General features: G+C 33.9%; 1 protein-coding gene across 1 annotated transcript in view; it reads right to left on the bottom strand.

Moving 5' to 3' along the window:
* The window catches only part of RAB38 (RAB38, member RAS oncogene family), a 59,790-nt gene that overhangs the window by 29,884 nt on the left and 5,170 nt on the right, over positions 1 to 24,736 (bottom strand). The window contains exon 2 of the mRNA XM_049781373.1: positions 11,546 to 11,826. Coding sequence (XP_049637330.1) covers positions 11,546 to 11,826 — 281 coding nt within the window. The remainder of the gene's footprint in view (positions 1 to 11,545; positions 11,827 to 24,736) is intronic.

Here is a 24,736-nt window from a genome sequence, read left to right as displayed (position 1 = left end):
AGCCTAGCAGTTTGAGCCCCCGGCTTCTCAGATGGTCCCCCAAGCCAGGAGATATTCTGAATGCATTGCCAGGAGTAACCCCTGAGCGTCACCAGGTGTGACCCCCAAACAAAAACAAAACAAACAAAATCCAAAATAACATCCAGAGAAAACAATTAAATTGTAATTGGCTATTACAACCTGAAAATCAATTCATAAGTAATAAATACCTGAATAAATGGAACCTTTTCAAACTACATTCCATATGAACTCAAAGCATTACTTCTTTTAGTGGTCTTACTTAAATAAATGCTCTTTCAAGGATCAGCGAATATTTTAGGGGGTAATTAAACAAAAAGTGGGCTAAAAATACCTCTGGAAATAAATAATCCAAGAAACAGAGGAACAAAGCTTAAGAGAACTGTTATCTTTAGGAATAAAATAATCTTTTTTATTTTTATTTTATTTTATTTTTATTTTTATCTTTTTTGCTTTTTGAGGACCACACCGTGTTATGACACTGAACTTCTCAGGGCTTACTGGAACTGAATCTGCCCTCAATGATCATTCTTGGCAGTGGTTGACTGACCTATCATGCAGTCAGTCTCATCTATATGCAGGGTAAATGCCTTAATTCTGTACTATCTCTCCAGTCATGAAGCAATTATTTTAATGAAGAACCAAGATATTATGAAAAAGAAAGATAAAGAAAAAAATTTCTTCAAAGTTAAAAGGTTAACTTACAATAAAAGTGTAAAATTAAGGGCTGAAGTAGTAGTACATTAGCTATTACATTATCCCCAAACATTACCAAGTATAATCCTTGAGCACAAAACAAGGAGTATGTCTTGAGCACTGCCACTTGTTGCCCAATTTTGCACTCCTCCACCTCCAAAATAGAACATTAAGTAAAAATAATGCAAAGAATAAAATGCTGAGAATATGAAAAAAAAAAAAGAGAGAGCTGAGTAATTTTGTAGATTTAAGTCAGGAGCATACACCAAACCAGGAAATCCATAAAGAGCAAAGAAAAGAAAGAAGGTAAAAACAATAAAATATATATTTAATAACATGCAATGCTGTAGATCAAAACAGTATACAAAGGGCCCAAAACAAAAATGAATAAAGATTTACACAGAGCATAAAAATGTGACATCAGGAAATAATTGGAGGGAATAAGTGGTCAAGTCATGCTAGAAAGTCAGGAAAGTACTTCATGATGGTTTTGTAAGCTAAGCAAGGAGGGTTTTTGTAAGATGTGATCTGGATCTGATTATAGAGATATATTTTTCATAGACAAACAGACAGACCTACCCTCTCTGGATCACCGTGAGGCTTCTAAATAATATGTCACCATTTTCAGAAAAGTTTGTGAATTACATTCAATTATTTTGCGTTTGAAAGAATTATTTGGGTTATATACAGGTAGATATTCAGAGAGATAAGTAACTCTGAAGTTGATGAAATAAAATGTAGCTAAATACAGATCCATCTAAAAGCTGATTCCATAAGCAGTATAGTGTCTTGGTTTAAGGAACTTGGTCTACTAGTGAAGGCTAAAAAGCATGGTCAATCATGTTCACCCAACTACATCTGTCAATGTTTTCATTCATAAAGCAATTGAGACCAGACACCAAGAATCTGTTTTCCTAAGACTTTAATCCTAAGGCTTTTATATACTTCATCTATGGATTAGAATAAGTTCAGAAAATATATTTTTGTAGCATCCCTCTCCAAATTCTGAAATATGGGCACAGAGGTCCTTTTCCTTCAAAGATTTTAAAGAATTTTGTATTATGAGAATTTTTGAGCAAAAATATTTGAAACTTTACAAAGGTTTCTAACTTTCCTTATGTCTATTACCTATTCCCCTTCTTAATACAAGAAAGTGCAACAGTTTTTCTGAACTTTCTGATCTTTAAGGTAGAGTTTATATCTCTTTCTCAGTCTCAATATTATTCTTCATAAATTTTTTTCCAGCTTTCATGTTTTTATTCCAAATTATTGAGAAGTAAACTTCATGGACAATATTGCTCAATTTAGAAGAGATATTTAACAAAGAAGGTATGATAGCTTGCACCTTGGACCCAAGCAATTTTTAAAATCTCAGAGAATTTTATCAAAGTTACCCATTATGTTTTCCTCACTATACAATTATACCTCAACAAAAAATTTCTAAATTCCAAATAGACCTTTTTCTTCAACTTATCTAGCACATTTTTCTAATGATCACCTAGGAAAGAATTTAAACAAGAAGCAGCATGGGCTAATTATATTCTACAGCTCATACAACAGTGGACACAATTGCCTGAGAAGTTTCAGAACTTGTGTAGAATTTTTGCATGAATATATGTAATTTTAAATTTATTTTATAGATACTAAGCAGTTGATTACACTGATAACACCCAACTATTTCATGAGTAATTATTACCATTTCAAGAGAATAATTAGCATTTATTCTTAGTAAATTTATACTTCATTAGTAATATTTTATATTCCTATTTTAATATAAGAAAATGAGCCTCATCAAGATCCAAAAACTTATCTAAAACCATATAACTTCATGTCAAAGCACTATTCTAACACGTTACCTGACAACACACACTCATCATGTCTGATGAAAACCTCCCAATGTATCTTAGGGCTCTATTCTGCTTTAGAAATTAATGATAGGGTCTGGGTGTATCTGTTTTTCCGGGTACAGAAGAACTAGTCCTTTAGACATTTTATTCTCTGATTCATTTTTCCTGGCAGTGACTGTGGATTAGAAGAGAGGTCTAATGGCACTGGTATGAGGAATCTAATACACATGCGTAGGACTTAAGCTATACTGCTGAAATTTTATATGGTTGCAATCTTATGCAAATAAACAACAAAAAAATAAACAGAAAGGCAGGAGGAGGACATATAGAGAAGGAGGAAGTGATAAAGAAGAAGAAAGAGAGAGAGAAGGAGGAGGAGGAAAAAGAAGAGTAAAAGAAAAGAAGGAAGCCAATGGAAGTAAAAGAAAAGAGAAGCCTACAGTGTTCAGAAGGCTGACTACTCTCATCTATTTAAATAACTTCAAAAGACATCAGCGATTCTCAACACACACTGTCTTTTAGTGCAAGGGCTAGTCTGAGGACTGAATAATGCTAGGAACCCTGCAGTGCTAGGGATTATGCTGACTCAAACTGGTGTCAGCTACAAGCAAAATATGTCCCTTAACTTCTATTCTACCTCTCTGTCTCTGGTTCTGGAAGTTTGTAAAGGTAAAGCTTGCTATTCATCACTCAGAGATATTTAGAACTCAAAGAGGTAAATACTGGAAAGGGGAGATACATCTCAATAAAATATGGTAAATAGAGAAGTCACAACTCTGTAATTTGCAAGCCCTGTCCCTTAGCATGACTTCTTCAATCAGATATTCTTTTGTAGGCTTTCAAAGTCTAAACCAGGGGTCTCAAACTCGCAGCCCGTGGGCCGTTTGCGGCCCTCCGCACAACAATTTGTGGCCCGCAGCAGGCCTTCAAATATCGCAGTATTCACGAGTATTTACTTAAGAATAATCGCAATAAAAATCGCATTAGTAAGAAAAAATCATATTAAACATTCGCATACCCCGAGCAGTTCCATATGGGGTATGCAAATGTTTAATGCTTTTTTTGCGATTTTTTTTCTTACTAATGCGATTTTTTATTGCGAATATTCAGTAAGCAAAATCCCTTATGTGGCCCTGGCCTCACCCCGACTTTGCCTCCTGCGGCCCCCAGGTAAATTGAGTTTGAGACCCCTGGCCTAAACCAAATCTAAGCAGTTTCATGTAACTGTGCAATATTAAAAGAAAGAACTATTTTTTCTTAATGAACAAATATAGTTAAGTAGCGGGGACCTATAAAATATACTACCAGATATTTTTCAACTTTACTATTAATATTTTGTACCAAATACTCTTTGTTATGAGCAGAAGATAGCAGGGTGTGTTCTTTTAATCTAGGATACTTAGCATGTCAAACCCTTCTCAGTTGAGGTAACACCTCCCCCTACAAGTTAAGACAAATAATTACCTATTTCTATACATTTTTAAATTAGCTCATTGAGAAATACAAATTAAATTATCTTGAAATAATTTTAAAATATTACTGTGCCTAGTGTTTGAACATATAAGTGTTTTTATTAGAGCCATGCAATTTTTCCTGATTTTATTTGAAAGAACCCTGATGAATAGGCCTGGTTTCAGGAGTTCTAAGAGTTAAAAGACATTTAAAATATGTGCTTTGAGGGCCCGGAGAGATAGCACAGCAGTGTTTGCCTTGCAAGCAGCCAATCCAGGACCAAAAGTGGTTGGTTCGAATCCCGGTGTCCCATATGGTCCCCCGTGCCTGCCAGGAGCTATTTCTGAGCAGACAGCCAGGAGTAACCCCTGAGCACCGCCGGGTGTGGCCCCCCCAAAAAATGTGCTTTGAGGGGCCGGAGAGATAGCATGGAGGTAAGGTGTTTGCCTTGCTTACAGAAGGTCGGTGGTTCGAATCTCGGCATCCCATATGGTCCCCCAAGTCTGCTAGGAGCAATTTCTGAGCATAGAGCCAGGAGGAACCCCTGAGCACTGCCGTGTGTGACTCAAAAACCAAAAAAAAAAAAAATGTGCTTTGAGCCTACTGATGATTGAATTCTACTATGAAGGCCACAGTTTTATATTTTAAGTATAATACATGTAGTTGAACTTTGTGTAAATGAACTATGACAGATATTATGATGGACAAAAGGCAACATAATGAGAAAGATTGGTGGCTGGCAATCATTCAAATAAAAATATATGTGATAAAAGCCCCCTCCTATTTCAGTTTAAACAGCTTTAGATAAATTGTTTTGCCTAATCACATATCTTAAAAGACTTATTTATTTACATTGTGTATCTCTCATTAGACTTGAAATTACTAGAGATCAGGGATCATATTTAATAACCAATGAGTCCCTGATAAACCATGCATGCTGTTTAATCAACAGTGACCACTAAGAAGGCCATGTTGAAAACACCATAACATAAACAAATGTGAAGGTTGGTGAAATAAGCTATACTATTAGTGCATGTGACCTGAAATCCCTATTTACTATGCTTCAAATATAAGAACCTTATTATTTATCATCTTCAAATTAAACTTCAGAAATTACAATAATGGTAGTACTGCAAAAAACTGTTTCAAGAATGTGTCAAATCATATAAATCTAATAGGCCAGTATGTAGATAAAGAAAAGATACTGTTTTCTAAGACCTCAGAGGAAGACATTAAAGACTAAAGGTATAATAGCCTTTGCAAATCACAGGGCCTCAAGAGCAACTACTCAATTTTGTATTTTGATGTAAAAATCATAGATAGTAAATTAAAAAATAAATATGTCTACATTCTGCTAAAACTTTCCTTATAAAATAGAATAAAAAGTTAATTTGGTCTGCAGGTTATAATTTTTTGCCCTTCATTTCATGGTGTCTTAATTTGATTAAAGAACTATAATTAAGAGAAGATTCTTGACTTATTATTTTGACAAGAATTTATTCCTTGGAATGTTGAGTTTTTGCTGATCTTTGATGTAGATGGTAATAGGATGACTAGAGATAGATTATTACAACTGAACAAATATAAGACGGGAAGCACTTGATCTCTAAAAGATAAATGTGATTTTCATTTTCATCCCATTTCAACATATGCATGTGTGTTATATAGAATAGCTTGACTGTTGATTACTATACTATAATTTAGTCCTCTAAAGATCTATTTCTACTTTCTTGCAATGTCTTAATTATAATTAGATCTCAGATTCAGTAAATTATAAAAATATGCCTAAAAACCCTCTTGAGAACTAATTAACAAATGTAAAATTTAAAATGCTACTATTTATATTCCTTTTAAAATCATTTTAATTGTTTAAATTTTATTTTATTTATTTTAATAGATGAATTCTTTAATTGTATCACCATGAGGTATAATTAAATAGTATTACTATACACACTATATATAGATACACAGTTGTAAGTTGTTCATGATTTAGTTTCAACTATACAATATACAAAACCCTTCACTAGTATACATTTCCTGCCAACAATGTCGACAATTTCTCTGGTGCCCCCCCCCCATTTTCTCCCCTGCCCGCCTCTGTGACAGATACATTTTTTCTTTCTCCTCTCTTCATTTTTTTCCTTTTAAACTTCCTCTATGATCTGACACAAGCAGAGGTTGCCTTCTCTCACTTCATCTATTCAATATAATACTGGAATATTTGGCACAACAATTAGGCAAGAAATAGATATCAAAGGCATTCCCATAGAAAAGGAAATCTCACTATGTGCAGATGACATACTATTAATTTATATTGAATCTTAAGTAGGTAAGTAGTTAGAATTTGAGACTTGCACTTAAGCTAGTTTCAATTTCAAGAGGTTATTATAACTTTTCAATTAGGAAATCAATATATTGCCAATAGCTAGCGCCACAGAGATAGTACAGTAGGTAGGAAAATGGCCTCAATAGTAGCCATTTTGAACTCCAGCACCCCAAGAAGTACCTTGAACATAGCCAGTAGTTATGCCTGAGTACAGAGTTAGAAGTAATCCCTAAATATAGGTTTGCCCCCCATGACCCAAAATGGAGAAAGCCAAAGTTTCATTCAAAGGAAACAACCTATAGAAGTATATTTTTAAATATATTTTAAGTAACATTACAGAATATCATAAACACTAATGTTGTGAGCCAAACCTGTTCGCAAGACGCCAGCGCCTGCAAACAGATCCTTCGTGGAGTTTCGGGAAAAAATCCACGGGGAGAGAGTGGGTACACGGACGGCAAACGACGGAAATATATTGTAGAAATGAATGAAACCACACAGATAGTATGGGGACTCAACTTTATCAAGGAACGAGAGACAATTTTATTTTTTGAGCTAGCTGTTTTTAAAGGTTAGAGACTTGGAAGGCAGATGCAAATTCTAGGCATCAAAGAAACTGGGAAAAGAATGAAGGACTCTAGCTTAAATTAGCATATAAAAGAGTTGAAACTGAAGGTGAAAAAGCCAGCTTGTTTTGGGTTCGCTTGTTTTGGGTAAAACAGAAGGAAAAGGTAATTTTCAGGTGGAATGTTTCAGAGTTTTGGGGAAACACTGAAAATTACAGAGGAAAACTGAAAATTGCTTCGTTTTGAGTAAACAGAGAAAACAGAGAAAAACTGAAAATTGCTTCACTCATGAGCTAAGTGTTAGGAAAAACCTGAATTTAGGCGCCAAGGTAGCAAAAATTACAGGGAGCTATTAAATGGGAGATTTTTGGCTGTTTGATTGCTGTTCTAGTTATAAAGAATTTACTAAGGCCTGATTTCTAATAAAGGTTTAAAATAAAGAGAAAAATAGTTACAGCCCTTATGAAATTATGTCCAAATAATCCATGCAAAGTGTCAAGTGATTTTGACTGCTCTAAGCGGGCCTTTTTGGCAGATAATTTCTTTTTTCAGGAGAGCACTACACTTTCGTGTGTGCCTCTCCTGAGTGGGGTGTAGCACACTAACTTTAAGAATTTGGATATATATAATAGTAGCCATTATGAGACCTGAGGACTGATGTAGATAGGAAGGTAGGAAGGTTCATAGGAACTCCTGACTTCTTATAAAAGTGACAATATAAATTGTCAATATAAATAGGAATACTTATATAATATATACAATATAAAAATAAACTACAAATCACAAGCCAGGCATAAGGTTCATGTCTCTAGAGCAACAGGTTGAAACTAGTAATGTAGCTGGAAATGTGGATGATGATCACATAATTATACATCACCTGATTCTCATATATCTTCAGGAAGAATTCAAATAAACATGGTTGAAAATGGGAAAAAAATATGCAGGTTAAAATCAAGTGAAGCTTAATTTGAGACTTTTTCTTTTCCATTATCTGATTTTAATAATAAAATTGATGTGCAAAATTAAAGATACGTTTAATTTTTAAAATTCCTCTCTAAGTTAAAGATGGGGGTAAATTATGTTCTCGAAACAACACAATGCAAACTCTTCTTGAAAATTTACTTCCCCAAAAAGGAAGAACAAGAGAAGACATGTTTCTACAGAGTGAGATCAGATGCAAAGAAAGCTGGTAAAACTGGTCTTAAGGATGAACTTTTCTGCATACTGCAAGTTTCAGCTGTGGAGATGGCCTAGAATATGGCGAACACACAAAATATTTTTGTAGATGGATATAAAAGAGGTAATAATTCAGACAAGTAGAAGTTTTGAAGATAAAAAAGGGAAATCAGGTATTTATCACTAATTTATAGCTAATTATGTTATTCATGAGATGTTAGCTGTTGACTGATTCGAGTCACTTTTTGACAGAAATATCTTTATGAGAAAGGTTCCTAGAATCCAGATGTAATCAAAGAACCAGGGCCAGAGAGACAGCACAGTGGTGGGGCATTTGCCTTGCATGCAGCTGATTGGAACAGACAGTGGTTCAAATCCTGGCATCCCATATGGTCCCCTGTATTTGCCAGGAGCGACTTCTGAGCACAAAGTCAGGAATAATTCTTGAGCACTGCCAGGTGTGACCCCCCCCAAAAAAAAAAACCCAAACAACCAGATGTAATCAAAGAACCAAATAGTTGCTGTCTCCAGTCACTTCATTATAGCTTCAAGTAGACACTCTGAGATGAGTCTTTAGTTTTGTAAATGCTATAATACCAATCAGGGATCTTTAAGTAGACATTTATTGAACAGCTTGATATTCTGGTTTATCAATGCTTCAATATTGTCTCTGAGTTTGTTGATACTAACTCTGAATCCTAACGTGGAATCAGCAAGTCATTTTTATTAATAAGAAAGGTGGGGCCAGAGTGGTGGCGCACTGGTAGGGAGCTTGCAGTTTGATCTCCTGCTATCCTATATGGTCCCACAAGCCAGGAGCAATTTTTGAGCGCATAGCCAGGAATAACCCCTGAGCATCACCGGGTGTGCCCCCCCCCAATAAAGGTGCTTTCTATAGCATACTTGGAGAAAGGAGAAATGAATGTGGGTACAATCATTGGAGTCATTTTTAATCTATTAGTAATTCTGCGTACTTCAGACTTATGAAAAATCCTAACCCTTTCTCTACACACAGATGTCTTTCAATTTTATAATACTTGCAGAAACTGAGAGAATTTAAAATGTAGCATAGAAATATAACAAGTCCATCTGCCATTTAGCAGTTTGATACTACAGTGGTTGAGCAAAGAACTCAAGAAAAAAATATCTAGGCACATGGAAATGTAACTCCAGTGGGCTGAGTAGATGACTTGTGAATCATGTAGAATTATGACACTGAAATTTAGTGTGTGAATAAGAAATAAGGAAATAATGGAGCTAAAAAATAAAAATAAAAATAAAAAACAAAAGCAAAAAACATTTCAATGACAGTCAAGAATTAAAAAAAAAAAGAATCACAAGAAACATGAAAAAATAAACAGTTTAAAAGGAAAAAGTATTAGAAGTGGAACACCCCAAGAAAAAATATAAATAAGAATTTTTTTTATTTTTGGGCCATACCCGGTGATGCTCAGGGATTTCTCCTGGTTATGCACTCAGAAATCTCTCCTGGCTTGGGGACCATATGGAATGCTGGGGGTAGAACCACAGTCCATCCTAGACTAGTGAGGGTAGGGCAGACGCCTTATTGCTTATGCCACCACTCCGGCCCATAAATAAGAATTAAAAAAATAATAGCCTCCATTAAAAGGTGAGATTTAGACATTGGACTCTTTAAGAAATGACTGAAACTAAAAAAATATCACAACTATAACAGCAAAGGAATCACCATCTCTCTCTCCATCTCCATCTTTTCCCAGAACATGAAAGTGCTTAAATCCTGCTATTATTTACATATTAGTGATATTCACAGATCAGGATTTCCCTCAATCTCTAAACCCACTGCCCTGAAGAGTTGACAAGTCAATGGCCTTGTCATTTTTCAAGGATACAATAGTAATAGAGTCACTTTGTTTTCAGACTTTGTTCCCTCATTCCTAGTCTCCATCCTAGTTCCTAGACAAACTCTCTAACACCAATTAATCTGAAGGTCATCTTCAATGTTTGTTTCAAGTTAAATATTCAAATCACTTTATAACAATATGCAAAAATATGACAATAAAGCCTAACTGTTAATTCCATAAATAAATTATGCCTATTTTATTCACAGCTTAATCCCAAATAATACAGTGACAGTATGTTTATGTACTGAATGAGTATTTATAATCCAGAATAGCAAAAAAAATTGTCATATAAACTGTTTTTAGAAAGCAATGCTAATGATGCAAAGTATAAATGTGTATGTATATGTACAAAACATTACAATTATATATACTGCATCGTGGCTTTTATGAATGCTTAGGGATTCAAGAGCTATTATTACTGATAATTAGCAAGATTAAACAATGCAATGTTCTGGTAGGTAGTGGTCAAAGGCCTCCATGGCTATGCCTGGTGGTACCTAGGTGATGCCAAGTGGTTCTTTGGTTCAAACCTGGGCAACTATAACAACGTCATGAACTGGGAAGCCAAATTTCTATCCTTAAAAATATGTTTATATTATACTTATCTAAGTGTAGATAATTCACAAGCATAAATATCAGTAACATATTTTCTGAGGGAGAAAATATTTATGAGAATTTCTTTTCTCCTTGATACAAGGATTTAAAAATAAAAGCAAAAGACTATAGAGCCAAAAATTTGACAAATGAGATAGAACAAAATGTAAAAGAAAGAAAAATATGTTCGAGTCGAATACACCATCCATTCAATGTTGTTTCACTATAATGTGAATAAGACATACAATCTTAGAGATTTAATAAAATTGTTACTATTTGAAAATCTGCTTTTCTAATGTGTGATTACATTAAAGTGGAAAATTTTAATAATGAATTGACAATATTGAGTGAGCACTATTACATCATCATCCAGTTACATGGAATTCTTCTTAGTCCTTATCCAATCCTGGGCTTATGTCCTGCTCTACTTCTGATACAAAGAAAAGGCAGCATTGACAACCAAACTATATTCAACACAGGGTACTTTCAGTCTAATTCTTTATCCCACTATTTAAATATTGCCAATGTGGCAGTTCAGCATTACTATTGTTGCTTCATTTCTAAAGCAAAAAAAAATTCCTCTTTACTGAAAGACATATTAAGTATTAATATAATAAACACATAAAATTAAAATGTCATTTGATATCAGACAAATTCTCTCATTTATTCTAAGATCACACAAACCCATCTATGTTATTTCAAGGATCAGATAAGACAATATGTGTAGGATATGCTTAATACATATTGCTTGTAATGACAGTAAATAGGATTGCATATAAATTGCTTTGACCCTTTAGTAATATTCATCTTAATGTGTGGATAACCATTTCTGTCCTACCATTCATTCTCCTAAGATGAAAAAAAGCTTAAAAAGTCTAGGGAGTATAAATAACTACATAAAAACAGTATTACATTTTAATGATTATGTTGAGATTTTCATTTATTTGTGAAATTTTTATATATACTTATCTTCTAAGATCAATTTACCTTTGCTGATGTTTCAAACCATCCTACAAAACCATTTTCCTTGCAGAACTGATCCATCTTGAGTCCATTGTTTATGAGCATGTCCTTCCCCTGGTCACATTTGTTGGCCAACAAAACTACAGAAACTGGTTTTCCATTAGGAAGACTTAATTTTGAGTCTAAATCATTTTTCCACTTTGTTACTGCTTCAAATGTAGCTGGCCTGGTGACATCAAAAACAATAAATGCGCCCATAGCTTCTCGGTAATAAACTCTTGTCATATTTCCAAATCGTTCTTGACCTACCAACAGAAAAAAAAGAAAAATAAAATTATTATGATTGTAAGATTTAATCATATGTTAGAAAGTTATGAGGCTTCCAGTATGAGCAGAACACTCATTAAAACTTTGTTACTAATCTGTAAATAATGATTTAAATACATATTCTTGAAGCTTTTATCTATGTCTTTGAATGGAAAAAATTTATTTAAAATAAACAAATAAAAACAGAGATGTGACTTAAAAGAAAGAGAAACATAGGATGTAATTTATATGTTGTATTTAGAATAAATTCATCAGGCAATCAATGGTTTAATGACAGGATGCTTGGATTACTCTCAGCCCCCAACTATAGAGAGAAGAAAAGAAATAGAGTGGAGGGCAGAGTGAGAAAGACAGATGAGAAATAAGTGGGTACAAAGGTCAAGTAGATTCAGGCACATCAGTGGTGTTAAGAGAGAACAGAAATAAATATTCAAATCACACAGTCAAAAACACTGAGATCCAAACTTTAACAACCAAACTAAAAATGTGTCTGTACAGGTGAAAAGTTGGCAATGAGAGTTTGCTGGAGTAAAGCTGACTCCGGTGGTGTGATTGGTGATGGAACATTGAAAAACTCAACTATGTGTTTAAAACTCAACTGTGAATAATTTTGTAAGTTATGGTGCTTTAATAAAAAAGTAAATTTTTAAAAAAGACAATAGGAATATGGCTTACTACTAGAGTGACTGCCTTGTGGGCATGATGCCACAAAGCAGATACTGAGCACCATCCCACACAAATGAGTGAAATTCCTGGCAGCAACACCGTTGCTGTCACCGGAAGCACAACGAGTGTGTGACCTCCAAGACTTCACAACAGAAGCCTACAGAGCTGCATAAACTGATGCTCAGGGATTAGAAGGTTCCAGGACTCAAACCCTATCAGACCCATACTAGACTAGCTACAGTTTAAGCACTCAGTAACGAGATGTGACTGGTAGCCACTATCATCAACAATTATATATGCTTCCATTGTTTTAATCATTTCAACTATGATCATTCAAGTATGAAAGCCCTGTCATAATAGAATTTATAACTCAGTATAAAAACTATAAACATTATAGACAAATAAATGTGTTATGTTATAAAGTATCCACAACTTAAATTAAGGTAGTAATAATAGCATAAATGTGATTTACATAAATGATTAGGAGGAACATTATTGTCCTCATTTTCAAGTTAGAAATTTAGATTGGCTAAGTGACAAGCTCCAATTATACAATTGAGAGTTAGAATACAGATGTGAGTTGTTTGAATCCAAATTCTATATTCGATTTCTAACACTAAACACTCTCAACTACCAGTTATGTAATCTCTCTCTTCCAGCTTTATACACAATCATGTACATTATGGGTTTATGCAGACTCTATTCAACTCAACAAGAGAATATTGATTGGCTATCTACTGTAACCATGTAGGTCTCTAGCTACAGTCCAGGAATACAGCACTGAATTAAATTGCTTCTACCAAAAAGTAATCCAGAATCTACTGGAAAGAAAAGACCACTTCCCATAAACACACACACACACACACACACACACACACACACACACACACACACACACACACACATGTAAGGACTAGATTTTTAAATATAATATAATTATTTATTGTAATCTTAATTTTTAAAGTGAATTCTGGCAAGTTTCTTGCCACCTTGCATTTAGTTTATTATTTGTAGAATGGCAATAAAGATGAAATAAATAAAAGTAAATTACTAAACAAAATACCTTTTAACATTGGAACTTCATTTTTTTCTGTCTTTTCTACAGCCCTTTAAAACGTATGAAAGAAAATAGAACAGGACTCCAACAGTTATGACAAAAAAATTACAAATGTCTGGTCTCATGAAATGTTATAAATCATGTTGAGGAAGGGCATGCTTTTCATGTGGAAGCCCATATTTAACACCCAGCAGCACCTAGTCCACTAAGCACCACACCTTAGTTTAATCCCCCCACAAAAATATTGCTTCTGCTATTCTCTACCAGTAGTTGCTAAATACAAAAGTTCACTATGACTCAGTTCATATTTTTGAAAGCAAAATTCTTATGTGTTTATGAAGACTGAAATTTTATTCTGATTTGATAATTAATTTATGAGTCCTATAGTTACATAAATTAAGAAAAGTAAATATACATTAAGAAGAATAAAATTTTGAAACTAGAACAGGACCAAGATATACAGTTTAATATACCTCAAATACCATATGTAATCCATGTGGAGGGCAAGATTCTGTGATGGTGAACTTAAATTCAAGTTCGGAAAGTTTTTAAGAGGAAACTTTGGTCATAGTACTATAAATGCTATAAATTGTAAGATGTGATTCAGAAACTCATAGAAAAATGAATAAAATATAAGTTAAGAATGTCTGTTAGAGGGGCTGGAGCACTGGTGCAAAAGGGAAGGCATCTATCTGCCTTGCGCGCACTAGCCTAGGACATACCCTGGTTCGATCCCCCAGCGTCCCATAGCCAGGATTGATTTCTGAGCGCATAGCCAGGAGTGGCCCCTGAGCATCACCGGGTGTGGCCAAAAAAATCAAAATAAAATAAAATAAAGAATGCCTGTTAGAGTCCAAGCATGACCAAGGTACTTAGGAGGCTGCCTATGAGAACACTCTAGGAAATGAGGCAAAGGCATTGGAACAGGTTTCCTTGAGTGATATAGGCCTGGAACATATGGCCTACAGACCCCAAGATAAGCTGCAATGTGCACAGGCATTCTTACCAGCTGTACCCTGTATCTGCATGTTGTCTCCTTGTGACAGGCAAACTAACATATCTTGTTTCAGTTTCTCCACAACCTTCATGATTAATTCCCCTTTTACCTCATGGCTAAATCCCTTTTTGATTAATCACTTAGACCTAGTCATGTAGACTTACCTATGTAGATCAAGCCAGTAGAATATAAAAGGCAGAAATAACCCAAATAAAATTGCTATTGACTATTAGCCAGTAGTCTAAGCTATTAACAGTAATCAGTCAGAAGTCTGTCTCAGGCTCAGTGCATTAGGTACTTGATAACAATGGTCAGTACAAATGCCTTTTGGTGTGTGAACCTGTCTGTTCCAACACATAGCAAGAAAGTAAGTGATGCCAGTATCAACACATGATGATCCTACAATATTTCTTAGGTTGGTTATATTACAGAAGCCTTTCTTTTAATTCCCCATGGTCATTCAGTCAATAAAAGTATAATATTCTTCATATGATATATAACCTACAAATGAACTTTCATTTTTTAATGACTATTAGCATTATTTTCCTTTCTAGATTATTGAAAACAGTGACCCCTTTAATACAGCATAGGATGGCTATGACATTTCAAAAATAAAGAGCATAAATAAAGCCTTCTGTGATTTTTCCTGATACTGAAGGTCTTCAGGCCTTTTTAGGCTGTCTTATGATCTCTTCTAATCAGATGACGGGCAGAGTCATGTGTTATTCAACAATTTGCTTGTTGAGAAGATTTCCTCGTAGAGGAAAATAGACCAAGAAGAAATATTCTACATTTTAAGTATATGTAAAAGATCATGTTTTGAACTGCAAAAAAATGTAGTCAAGAGGTGTATATCTTCAGGGATTTCAGAAAGGAAAGAGAGAGTGTACAAACACACACATACACACACTACACCCATACACACACATCCACATGTAATATCAGAATATACTAAAAAAAAGATTTCTAGAAAGAAAATTAACTTTGTATCTTAGATCAGTGGAGTAGCAGATTTGGAAAGTTTGTATTATCATTTCAGTAAGAGGACATGTTCAGACTAAAGCATTGTTAAGAATCAAATTTATCCTTTACTTATTTTTTTTTTTGCCAGCTGATAGTACATTCTGCTCTTGTTGTCAGTTTTATGTATTTTTTTCTCAAAGAAATGAGAACCATGTGACTCTGAGTAAATATGCACAGGTAAAATGAAGCTCAGACACTGGTGGTGAGTTTGGTTATTTGCAACTTTTTATATCTGCAGCTTATTTTTACAATGTTATAAATTATGGTGTTTACATTCAAATTAATTCACCACTGGAATTCTAATACTATTTAAGCATGTGTTCTACCCACATTATTAACTAATATAGCTTATGCTATATTGTATTTTGTGTTTTAAATCAATATTTCTGTCCTAAGGAAGTTCAAAGCCAAGTATTACAGAGAATGCATATACTAAAAAAGACGCAGTTCACCAAATATGACCCAGTTCTCTTAGTCCTTAAACATATATCCTAAATTCATGTAGAAGTAGTTTGTGACTCTGCTTCCATATCAATGGTTATTAAATGAGACAGCAATCAATTGAATGAGAAATGTTAACAGCAGCACCTATTTTGATAAACTCATTGCAAAAGGAACTCAATGATAAGAAGAAAAGACCCAAACGTTTTGTTTTGTTTTGTCTTTTTTTTTTTTTTTTTTTTTTTTTGGTATGAGGAGCATATAGTGCTGATCTTTCTCCTGGCTGTGCATCAAAATTACTCCTGGAAGTGGTCAGGGGACTATATGGGATGCTGATTACAGCACCCATGTCAGCTGCATGCAAGGCAAGTGCAATATCTACTTGTTCTATCTCTCTGGCTCTAAAAAGTCCTAGTCTAGAAATTGCAAAGAGATAATACAGTAGCCTAAGTAAAATACTTTGTTTAATTAAATCACCACTAAACTTCTTGAATCAGTTTTGGGCAAAGGTACTTCGAGTACTGAGATTCTCTGAGATGTAATTTTGTCATCTGTAAAATGACGTTGATTACAGTAGTCTATGAGATTCCTTCCTGTTCTCATGCTTCCTGGCCCTTTGCAATCACCATTAAATCAACATTTAATCTTTGTCCCAATTGCCAGGCATGTTCTTCTGGTGTCATGAAATCAGCTAAAATACACACAAATAACCCAATCTGTATTTAATCATTATTTCACTTGGTAATTAGAACTCAATGAATGCTGTGACTGTACATAACATGTCTACATAGACATAAAAACAACTAGAGGAACCATCTTCATTTTCTGTTAACCAACTTTCCTCTTTTACCTAAGAATAGTCACTTCACTATTCTGGTTTTAGTTCCCTTCATTGAAAAAATATACTTGATTCAATGTTCTAATACAAATGTATTTTAGACTCTGACAATACCCTCTAATTAATTTCCACCATTTTCAGACATCAAATTTTCCACTTCCTTTTTTCCTGTGTTCCCTCACCCCAGTTCACAGCATCATTGTCAATAATGCCATGATTCCTTAAAGTGGCCTTCCAACTCTTTTATTACCATATAGAGTACTTCCAACAATTCACCTACAGTTCTATTACAACAGTTGTCTGACAAATCCTTAACTGGGGGGCTTTCAGTAACTCAGTTTTTTTTATTTGATTTTGCTTTTGGTCCACAACAATGATGCTCAGGAGTTATTCTTGGTTCTTCATTTAGGAATTACTCCTAGTGTGATTGGGGGTTTGGAATGCTAGAATCAAACCCAAGGTGTCCATGTTCAAGACAAATTCCGTATTTGCTGTACTATCACTCTGGCCTGTTATTTTAACTACTTCTCCCATTTAAAGATAAATATAAACATAGATTTTATACTGTTGGAAATATAAATTGGAATGTAATTTGAAATAAATTAAATAAAATAACTGTCTCAGTATAGCACCCAGGGTAGGGAGAGAGAGGTAGAAATTAAGTATTCTTTTATTTCCAGCAAGCAGTCTGAAGTCTGCCACTGCCCAGAGAATGAGGGACAGACATATAGCAGACAGCATCTCACTGTTGCTTTATCTTTTCCCATGGAATGGCAGGAGCTGCTCCAGTCTCTACTCTGCCCCCCCCCCAAAGAAATTGTCAGAACTTTTCTTTTTATACTTGAGGCAAATGTTGCAGTGGAACATGTCCAGGGGGCATATCCAGATCCTACTACCATTACAGAGGGTGTCATCACCCTTTAAAGGTATATTAACTAATTAATTCCCTTAAATACATCAACATCTCAGAGATATCTGTACTCCTTATTTGTGACATTATTCACATTAGCCGATCCATGACTACAACTCACATTACTACCAAGAGATAATCTGACAAAAATGGGGCTATATACATATAGTGTCATACATATACAACAGAATATTATTTAAAAATATTTTTATTTGGCAATATGAGACCATTGCACTAAGAAAAATAAGTTGGAGAAAGAAACATACTGTATGATTTCCTTATATGAGGAATGTATAAAAGGCTGACCAGAGAAATATAATAGAATAGTAGTTTCTATAAGTTGGATGGTGAAGAATATTAGTGGATATTAGAGTACACAAATTTCTAAATGATTGAATTACAGTAAACTAAGTATGATTGACTTTAGTTAATATAATAATTATAGATTTAAATATACAACATATTATATTAGTAAATCTTAAATGTCTACTACACAGATGGTAATTAAGTGGTGATGGAAGAGTTAACCTTTTGTGGCAATCATTTTTCACAATCATTTTAATTGTATTAAAGAACAAATTAACAATTTTAAGTCGCACAAATTACAACTTAAATTATAATTCAAGTATAGTAACTAAGTCTTGAGACGAAATCATCAAAAGTACTTGAAAATGCCTATTCTATAGCTGCACTCCTTAGAGATCAGCATGTTATCAATACATGGAACCCAAGAAACCATTTCTTCAACACTCCCTAGGTAATGTTTTAAAGCCTCTGTTTTTATAAAAATCTATTTATAACATCATTATTTTCTAGAGTTTAGCTCGTCTATGACTCTTAGGTAGGTGCTTTTAAGTAAATAATAGTTTATTAACATTGTAATACATATATGTACATGTGAAATCATCATTAATAGTATTGTAACTCAAAGTACCTCAATAAAAAATGGTTTTAAAATGTGATATAGTTCTATGAAAATATACCCTCGGGCTCCAACTTACCTATCCAACTTTTCTGTCACTTTTTTCAAAGTGCATTATGACCAGGACAATAGGGATGTACTATGATTACTCATGTTGCAAACCCCAGTTCAATCCTTGACAACAAATATGGTCTTTGTAGTAGACAGGCATGATCCCTGAGCAAAGAGTCAAAATTAAGCCTTGAGGGAACCAGAGCGGTAGCGCAGTAGGGCGTTTGACTTGCACGCGCTAACCTAGAAAGGACCACAGTTCAATCTCCGGTGTACCATATAGTTCACCAAGCCAGGGGCGATTTCTGAGTGCATAGCCAGGAGTAACCCCTGAGCGTCACCAGGTGTGGCCCAAAACAAAAACACAAAACAAAAAGATTAAGTCTTGAATATCACCAGATATACCTCCCAAAGACAAACGAAACAAAACAAAAAATTGATCATAGCCAAGTTACATTGACCTACTTATTCCTACAATATATCTTTGTATTTTTTTTTGCCCTTTCAAATGTCTGAACCCAAGCCTAAATTTCATTGCCATCTCTTCTCTTGTTCTGTTCAGTTCAAGCTTATAATCTTATAGTCATCACACATTTTTCAATTTTAACATTTTGAACCATTGTATCATCTGTAACCAATGTTGTAAGACTCCATTTCCATGGTCCTATAGGATATTATTTTATACTATACTATAATATACACACTTAACATAGTTTTTTGATACCATGGCATTGTAGAGACATAAAGCACAGTCTGGCCATTTTTTAATATTTTATATATTCTAATTCTATTTCTCAAAATTTTGGATCTAATACCACATAAAATAAACTAAAGTTAGGTTATTTTTCAATATATAATACAATACCATTTTCTGTTCACAAATTAGCACTGCATAGTAATGGAATTACTCTGTGTGCTACTTCATTTTCAATTCATAGATGTTTATTGAAGAAAAATTAACAATATTTTAAGAAAGTAAGCATGTATCTGTTCCAAAAAGTTTTATACAGGAGTTTTTATATATTCCCTTAAGAAATAACAACTCATTCCATTTATGTATTATTATAAAATCACTATTTTTAATAATGTTTCTATTTTGAGCTACATATATTTTTGGTGCCATTATACAATCAGTAGATCTAAAAGAGCCAATAATATATGCTATTTATTTCAGCCAAGATATGAAGCAACTCAAATGCCCAACTACAGATAAATGTGGTATATATTTACATTCAAATCCTATGCAGCTCTAAGAAAGAATAAAATCAGGCAATTTACTGTGATATGGGTGGAACTAGAGAATACTATGATGAAGTCAATAGGAAGAAATGTAATGGATACAATTTATCTCTCTCATATGTGGGACTTAAAAATATAGTAAAGTAGCAACAAAGGACCAAAGGACACAATGGGAGAGTTGACTCACAGAACAGAGTTTGCCTGTGTTGGGAAGGTGGGAAAATGAAGAAAGGGCACAGGAGACATTGGGGCGGGAGGTGGGTAGACTGGTAATGCAGGTGTGAATTGGAATATATGTATATGTAAAATCATCATTAATAGTATTGTAACTCAAAGTGCCTCAATAAAAAAAGGTTTTAAAATGTGATATATTTCTATGAAAACCAAGAAGATAAACTAAACAGGCTTATGGTTCCTACTCAATTATAAGGGGAAAAATAGTTTTCCAATTGTTGAGATAGTCATAAACTGACATATTAGTGACAGGTTGGTTATGAAACTCAAGGAATTCCACTGACTAGGATTACAATCAAGCTACATTCCATAAACACAATTGTCTCAAGTTCCTAATTAAAAAAGTTTTGAAGGTTCTTGTGGATAAACTTTTTATCTTCTCTCTACCTTGATTCAACCAACTAGTGACAGAAAAATACCAATTAATTACACTTTTTAAAAAAATAATCTAAATTATATTCTGGAATATAATCAATTATAAAATTCCCTTACATTAGGTGTTTCATTATAGTCAGAACCAAGTTTCTATTGTCCTATGTTAATCTCTATATTCTGTACATGGTAGGTATTGGCTGAGATCTCCTTACTTCATGAAGAAAAAGCTTCTTATCTTCTCCTAGTGGATATTTAAGACTTACCAAGTCTGTGAAAATCATTATCTCACATAACTAGCATTTATGACTTCATTTTTACTCCTAAAATAATTGTATCTAGGCTTGATTTATACATATCATTCATTTAATACAATATTTGGAGTATCTATTATTTTTAGGCACTGTTCTTTTAACTAGAAAAAAGTTATTTTCTCATATAAATCTTAAATTACATTGGAGATTAAAAGTAAACATAAGAAGAGGGACAGAGAGATTATACAGAAAGTTAAGTATTTGCCTTCCATTTGGCTGATTCAAATTCAATTTTGACCACAAATATAAATATTTCCAGAATTTATCATTGAGTACAAGAGTCAGGTATAATCACTGAACACTAATGGGTATGGCCTAAAACAGAAACAAAACACAATTAAGTAGCATAAATATAGTACATAACTACATTAACTAGTAAAACTATTATAGACAGAGCCTGGGAGAGAGTGCAGAGGTTAAAGTAGTTACTTTGCGTATTATCAACCTTATTAAATCTCTGGATGTACAAAAGATTCCACCATACTATACAATCTGACTTCTGAAGTTTTGGATCCTTTTCTGACTACATGATCCATGATCAATTCTTTCCATCTCTCTCATTCAACACTTCAGATTGTATCACTATCTTACCCACTGAACAAGTTCTAACTACCTTACTTTTACTGAAGTAGCTACACCCAACATTGCTGAGTCATGAAAGGGAGCTGGATGGACTCTCCTGATGATAAGTTACTAATAGTTCAATGTTGGACTATGCATGGAGGTGGTTAGTTAGCTAGGATAGTGCCCAATGTGGTGTTAGATATCATGTGTTGCTAGAGTTCTTACACATGCTTTGACACATCCCCATACCCTGTCCTATTTAGTATGTGCTGCAAACGTCTGCAATAACTTGTCCCCAGTCACACTGCAGACTCCTAAGTCTGTAGAAGTACTCAATTATACTCACCTAAGTTTTCACAACACATTTATTCTTAGTGTATGTTCATAGAAGACTTACGAAACAGAATGGAACTGGAAATACAAGTACTCTTTGTGCAATGTTTTAACAATTAATATTGATTTTTTTTTTAGTTGTGAGGATAGGAATGAACTTAATAAAGCAGAATCACTGACCCAAGTCATTGAATTTTTGCCTCCCAAACTCCTGCTCATTCTTAATAGCCATCATGTAAATTCCAAATTTGGAGCCACTGGAGTTATTTATTATGTTACTTTAGTTCTCCCATAAATAATGCTTCTCTTTTCAGCTTATTGTTACCTTTCATCTCTTATAGACAAATATTTTTTGACCATTCAAAAACTTCCACTTACAAGGTGCTTTCTCTTTCTCTAATACTTTGCTTACTTTAAAGTAATTGATTAAAATAATATAACAAGTAACTTGTGCAAATCTACAAAAGGTAATAAAGGATACCATAAAAATATAAATTAAGGATCCTAAAGAACACAATGCGGAAAATACATTCCCACTCCTATATTCACTACAACACCACATACAATAGCCAAAATATAAAAACAATTCACAAATAATCATAAAAGAAAGAAAAAACAGGAGAATATCTCTTTAGTACAGTGGGGGATAAATTAGAGAAGGGAACACTAAGGTTGAGGGTTGGAGAGAAATTGGGCACATTATGGAGTAGTGGACACTGGTGAAGGGAGTGATATTGGAACAATGTATGCCTGAAACTCAATTATATAAATTTGTGTACCTTGTAATTCATGGTGATTTAATCTAAAAAAGATAAAAATAATTTACTCTAATATAAAAGGGAAATGCACCAATGGAGGTAAAGCTAACTTACATTGTATGAAACAGGGAGGTAACTATTTCCCTTAAAAGGAATTCATGCATTGCCTAGTAGTCTTGATACCTCAAAGTTTCAACTTTAGTTTTAAAGGCTTCCTCCTTTTACTATGGGTGCAGCCTTCATGACCCAAAGGAGAACAGCATCAGAGACCTAAGCATTAAAATTACTGGCTGGTCCAAGTGTCACCAACTGTGTTTTCCAAGCCACCAAGCAATGGTCTTCCTCAAAAAAAATAAAAAAATAAATAAAGGAAAGTGAAAATAGACTTCAAAGAATAAATTCCTAACTTAAGCCTTCACAGAGGAGTTACCATTTCATATAGATAATAAACATAAGTAGATTATGTTAGGTATGCTAGAATGTGTTACTGTGAAGGCAATTAAGGAACAAGAAGAGTTGGACCAAAGACACAGAGGTAGTAGTAACATGGAACTTGAAAAAGAAATAGCGAGAAGCTCAAATTGTCATAGTTTGATCTTCATAATAGACAATAAAGAGTATTGAAAATACTATTGTAGGATCCAGGTTAAAAGTACAGTGAGAGGACAATTGTCTTATAGATAAACAACTGGAGCTCAATACCTGACGACAACACAAGTAGTTCCCTGTGCACTATCAGGAGTGATCCATGAGCATGAATTGAGGAGCACATTTTGAGCACTACTAGGTATGAGCACAAATTCAAAAGAGAAAGAGGAGAAAGTAAATAAGAAGGAGAAGAAAATATATTATTTGAATCACTACATGAAAGACTTTGGGTCTGGAATATATCCAACACCATACATCCATCCTTCCTTTATCACATGAACTCCCTCCCACAGAACTGGATATCTACTTAATTCAATTGTCCAGTTATACAATATTTGACATGCACAAAAGTTTTCATTGTTCTAAATAAGTATTTTTATTCTTTAAACATCATAGCCAATAAACCAGAAAAGGTTGATTTCTGATTCCAATTTTGCCATTGCTAGTCAATAAGCCTGAAAAACAAAAGCTACTTCCCTTTCAGAACCTGTATTTTATCCACAAAATGAGGATTTTATTGATTGATCTCCCAAAGTTTCAACTAAGTAAAAATTATCCATCAAGAAGTTATTATTTCATCTAATGCATCAGAAAGTTACAGGCACATATTTGAATTTTTTCCTCAAAATAAATGACATTTCACTCTAAATTAGAGAAACTTATAAAGATAAATGATCATTTTTTAAAAAATTCACTCTCTGGGGCTGGAGCAATAGCACAGTGATAAGGCGTTTGCCTTGCATGCAGCCGATTCAGGATGGATGGTGGTTCAAATCCTGGCATCCAGGAGGCCTGCCAGAAGCAATTTCTGAGCAGAGCCAGGAGTAACCCTGAGCACCACCGCCCAGTGTGATTCCCCCCCCAAAAAAAATCACTCTCCAGTTCTTAGAGTGCAAAATAAAGTAGATTCTCACTTTATTTAACTGTACCTCATAAATCACCATCATACTTATCAATTCTAAAAGCATATACATTTTGTATTATAAGTATAAAATATTAGAAAGTCTTATTTTAGGCATCACCACAATTAGAGTACCAAGTTCATTTTTGTTATATTGATGATATTTTTAGATCAAACACATATACTAGAATTAAGGTGATGGTGAAATAATTAACTAAAAGCATTTTATTGAACATTTACGCAACTAGTAACTGTCGATCTCTCCTTCTAGTGGACAGTTTCCACCTTTTGAAGCTTCCTCCACATCTAGAAGTGACCAATAGGATCCATCTCTGGTGTGTTATATGAAAGAAAAGTCTTCTGAGAAACTTGAGAGGGGCTGAGTGCTTTCCATTTAAATGCTTTGCATTTAGAAGAAATAAATTCAATCCCCAAATCCCTGAACACTGTCCCAAGTGTCTCTGACATCTCTCTCCTCTCCTCCCTTGATGACTTTAGTAGTAGTAGAATATAATTTTTAAAGGGTTTTAGAAGTGTCTTAAAATATTAGCATGATGGATATGGAAATGTAAACAGAACTAAATTCGGCAATCATGATTTTGCTATAGCAAATAAATAAG

Source organism: Suncus etruscus, chromosome 9 (genome assembly GCF_024139225.1).
Source record: "Suncus etruscus isolate mSunEtr1 chromosome 9, mSunEtr1.pri.cur, whole genome shotgun sequence".
Lineage (NCBI taxonomy): Eukaryota > Metazoa > Chordata > Mammalia > Eulipotyphla > Soricidae > Suncus > Suncus etruscus.
This window is presented reverse-complemented; position numbering and strand designations above follow the sequence as displayed.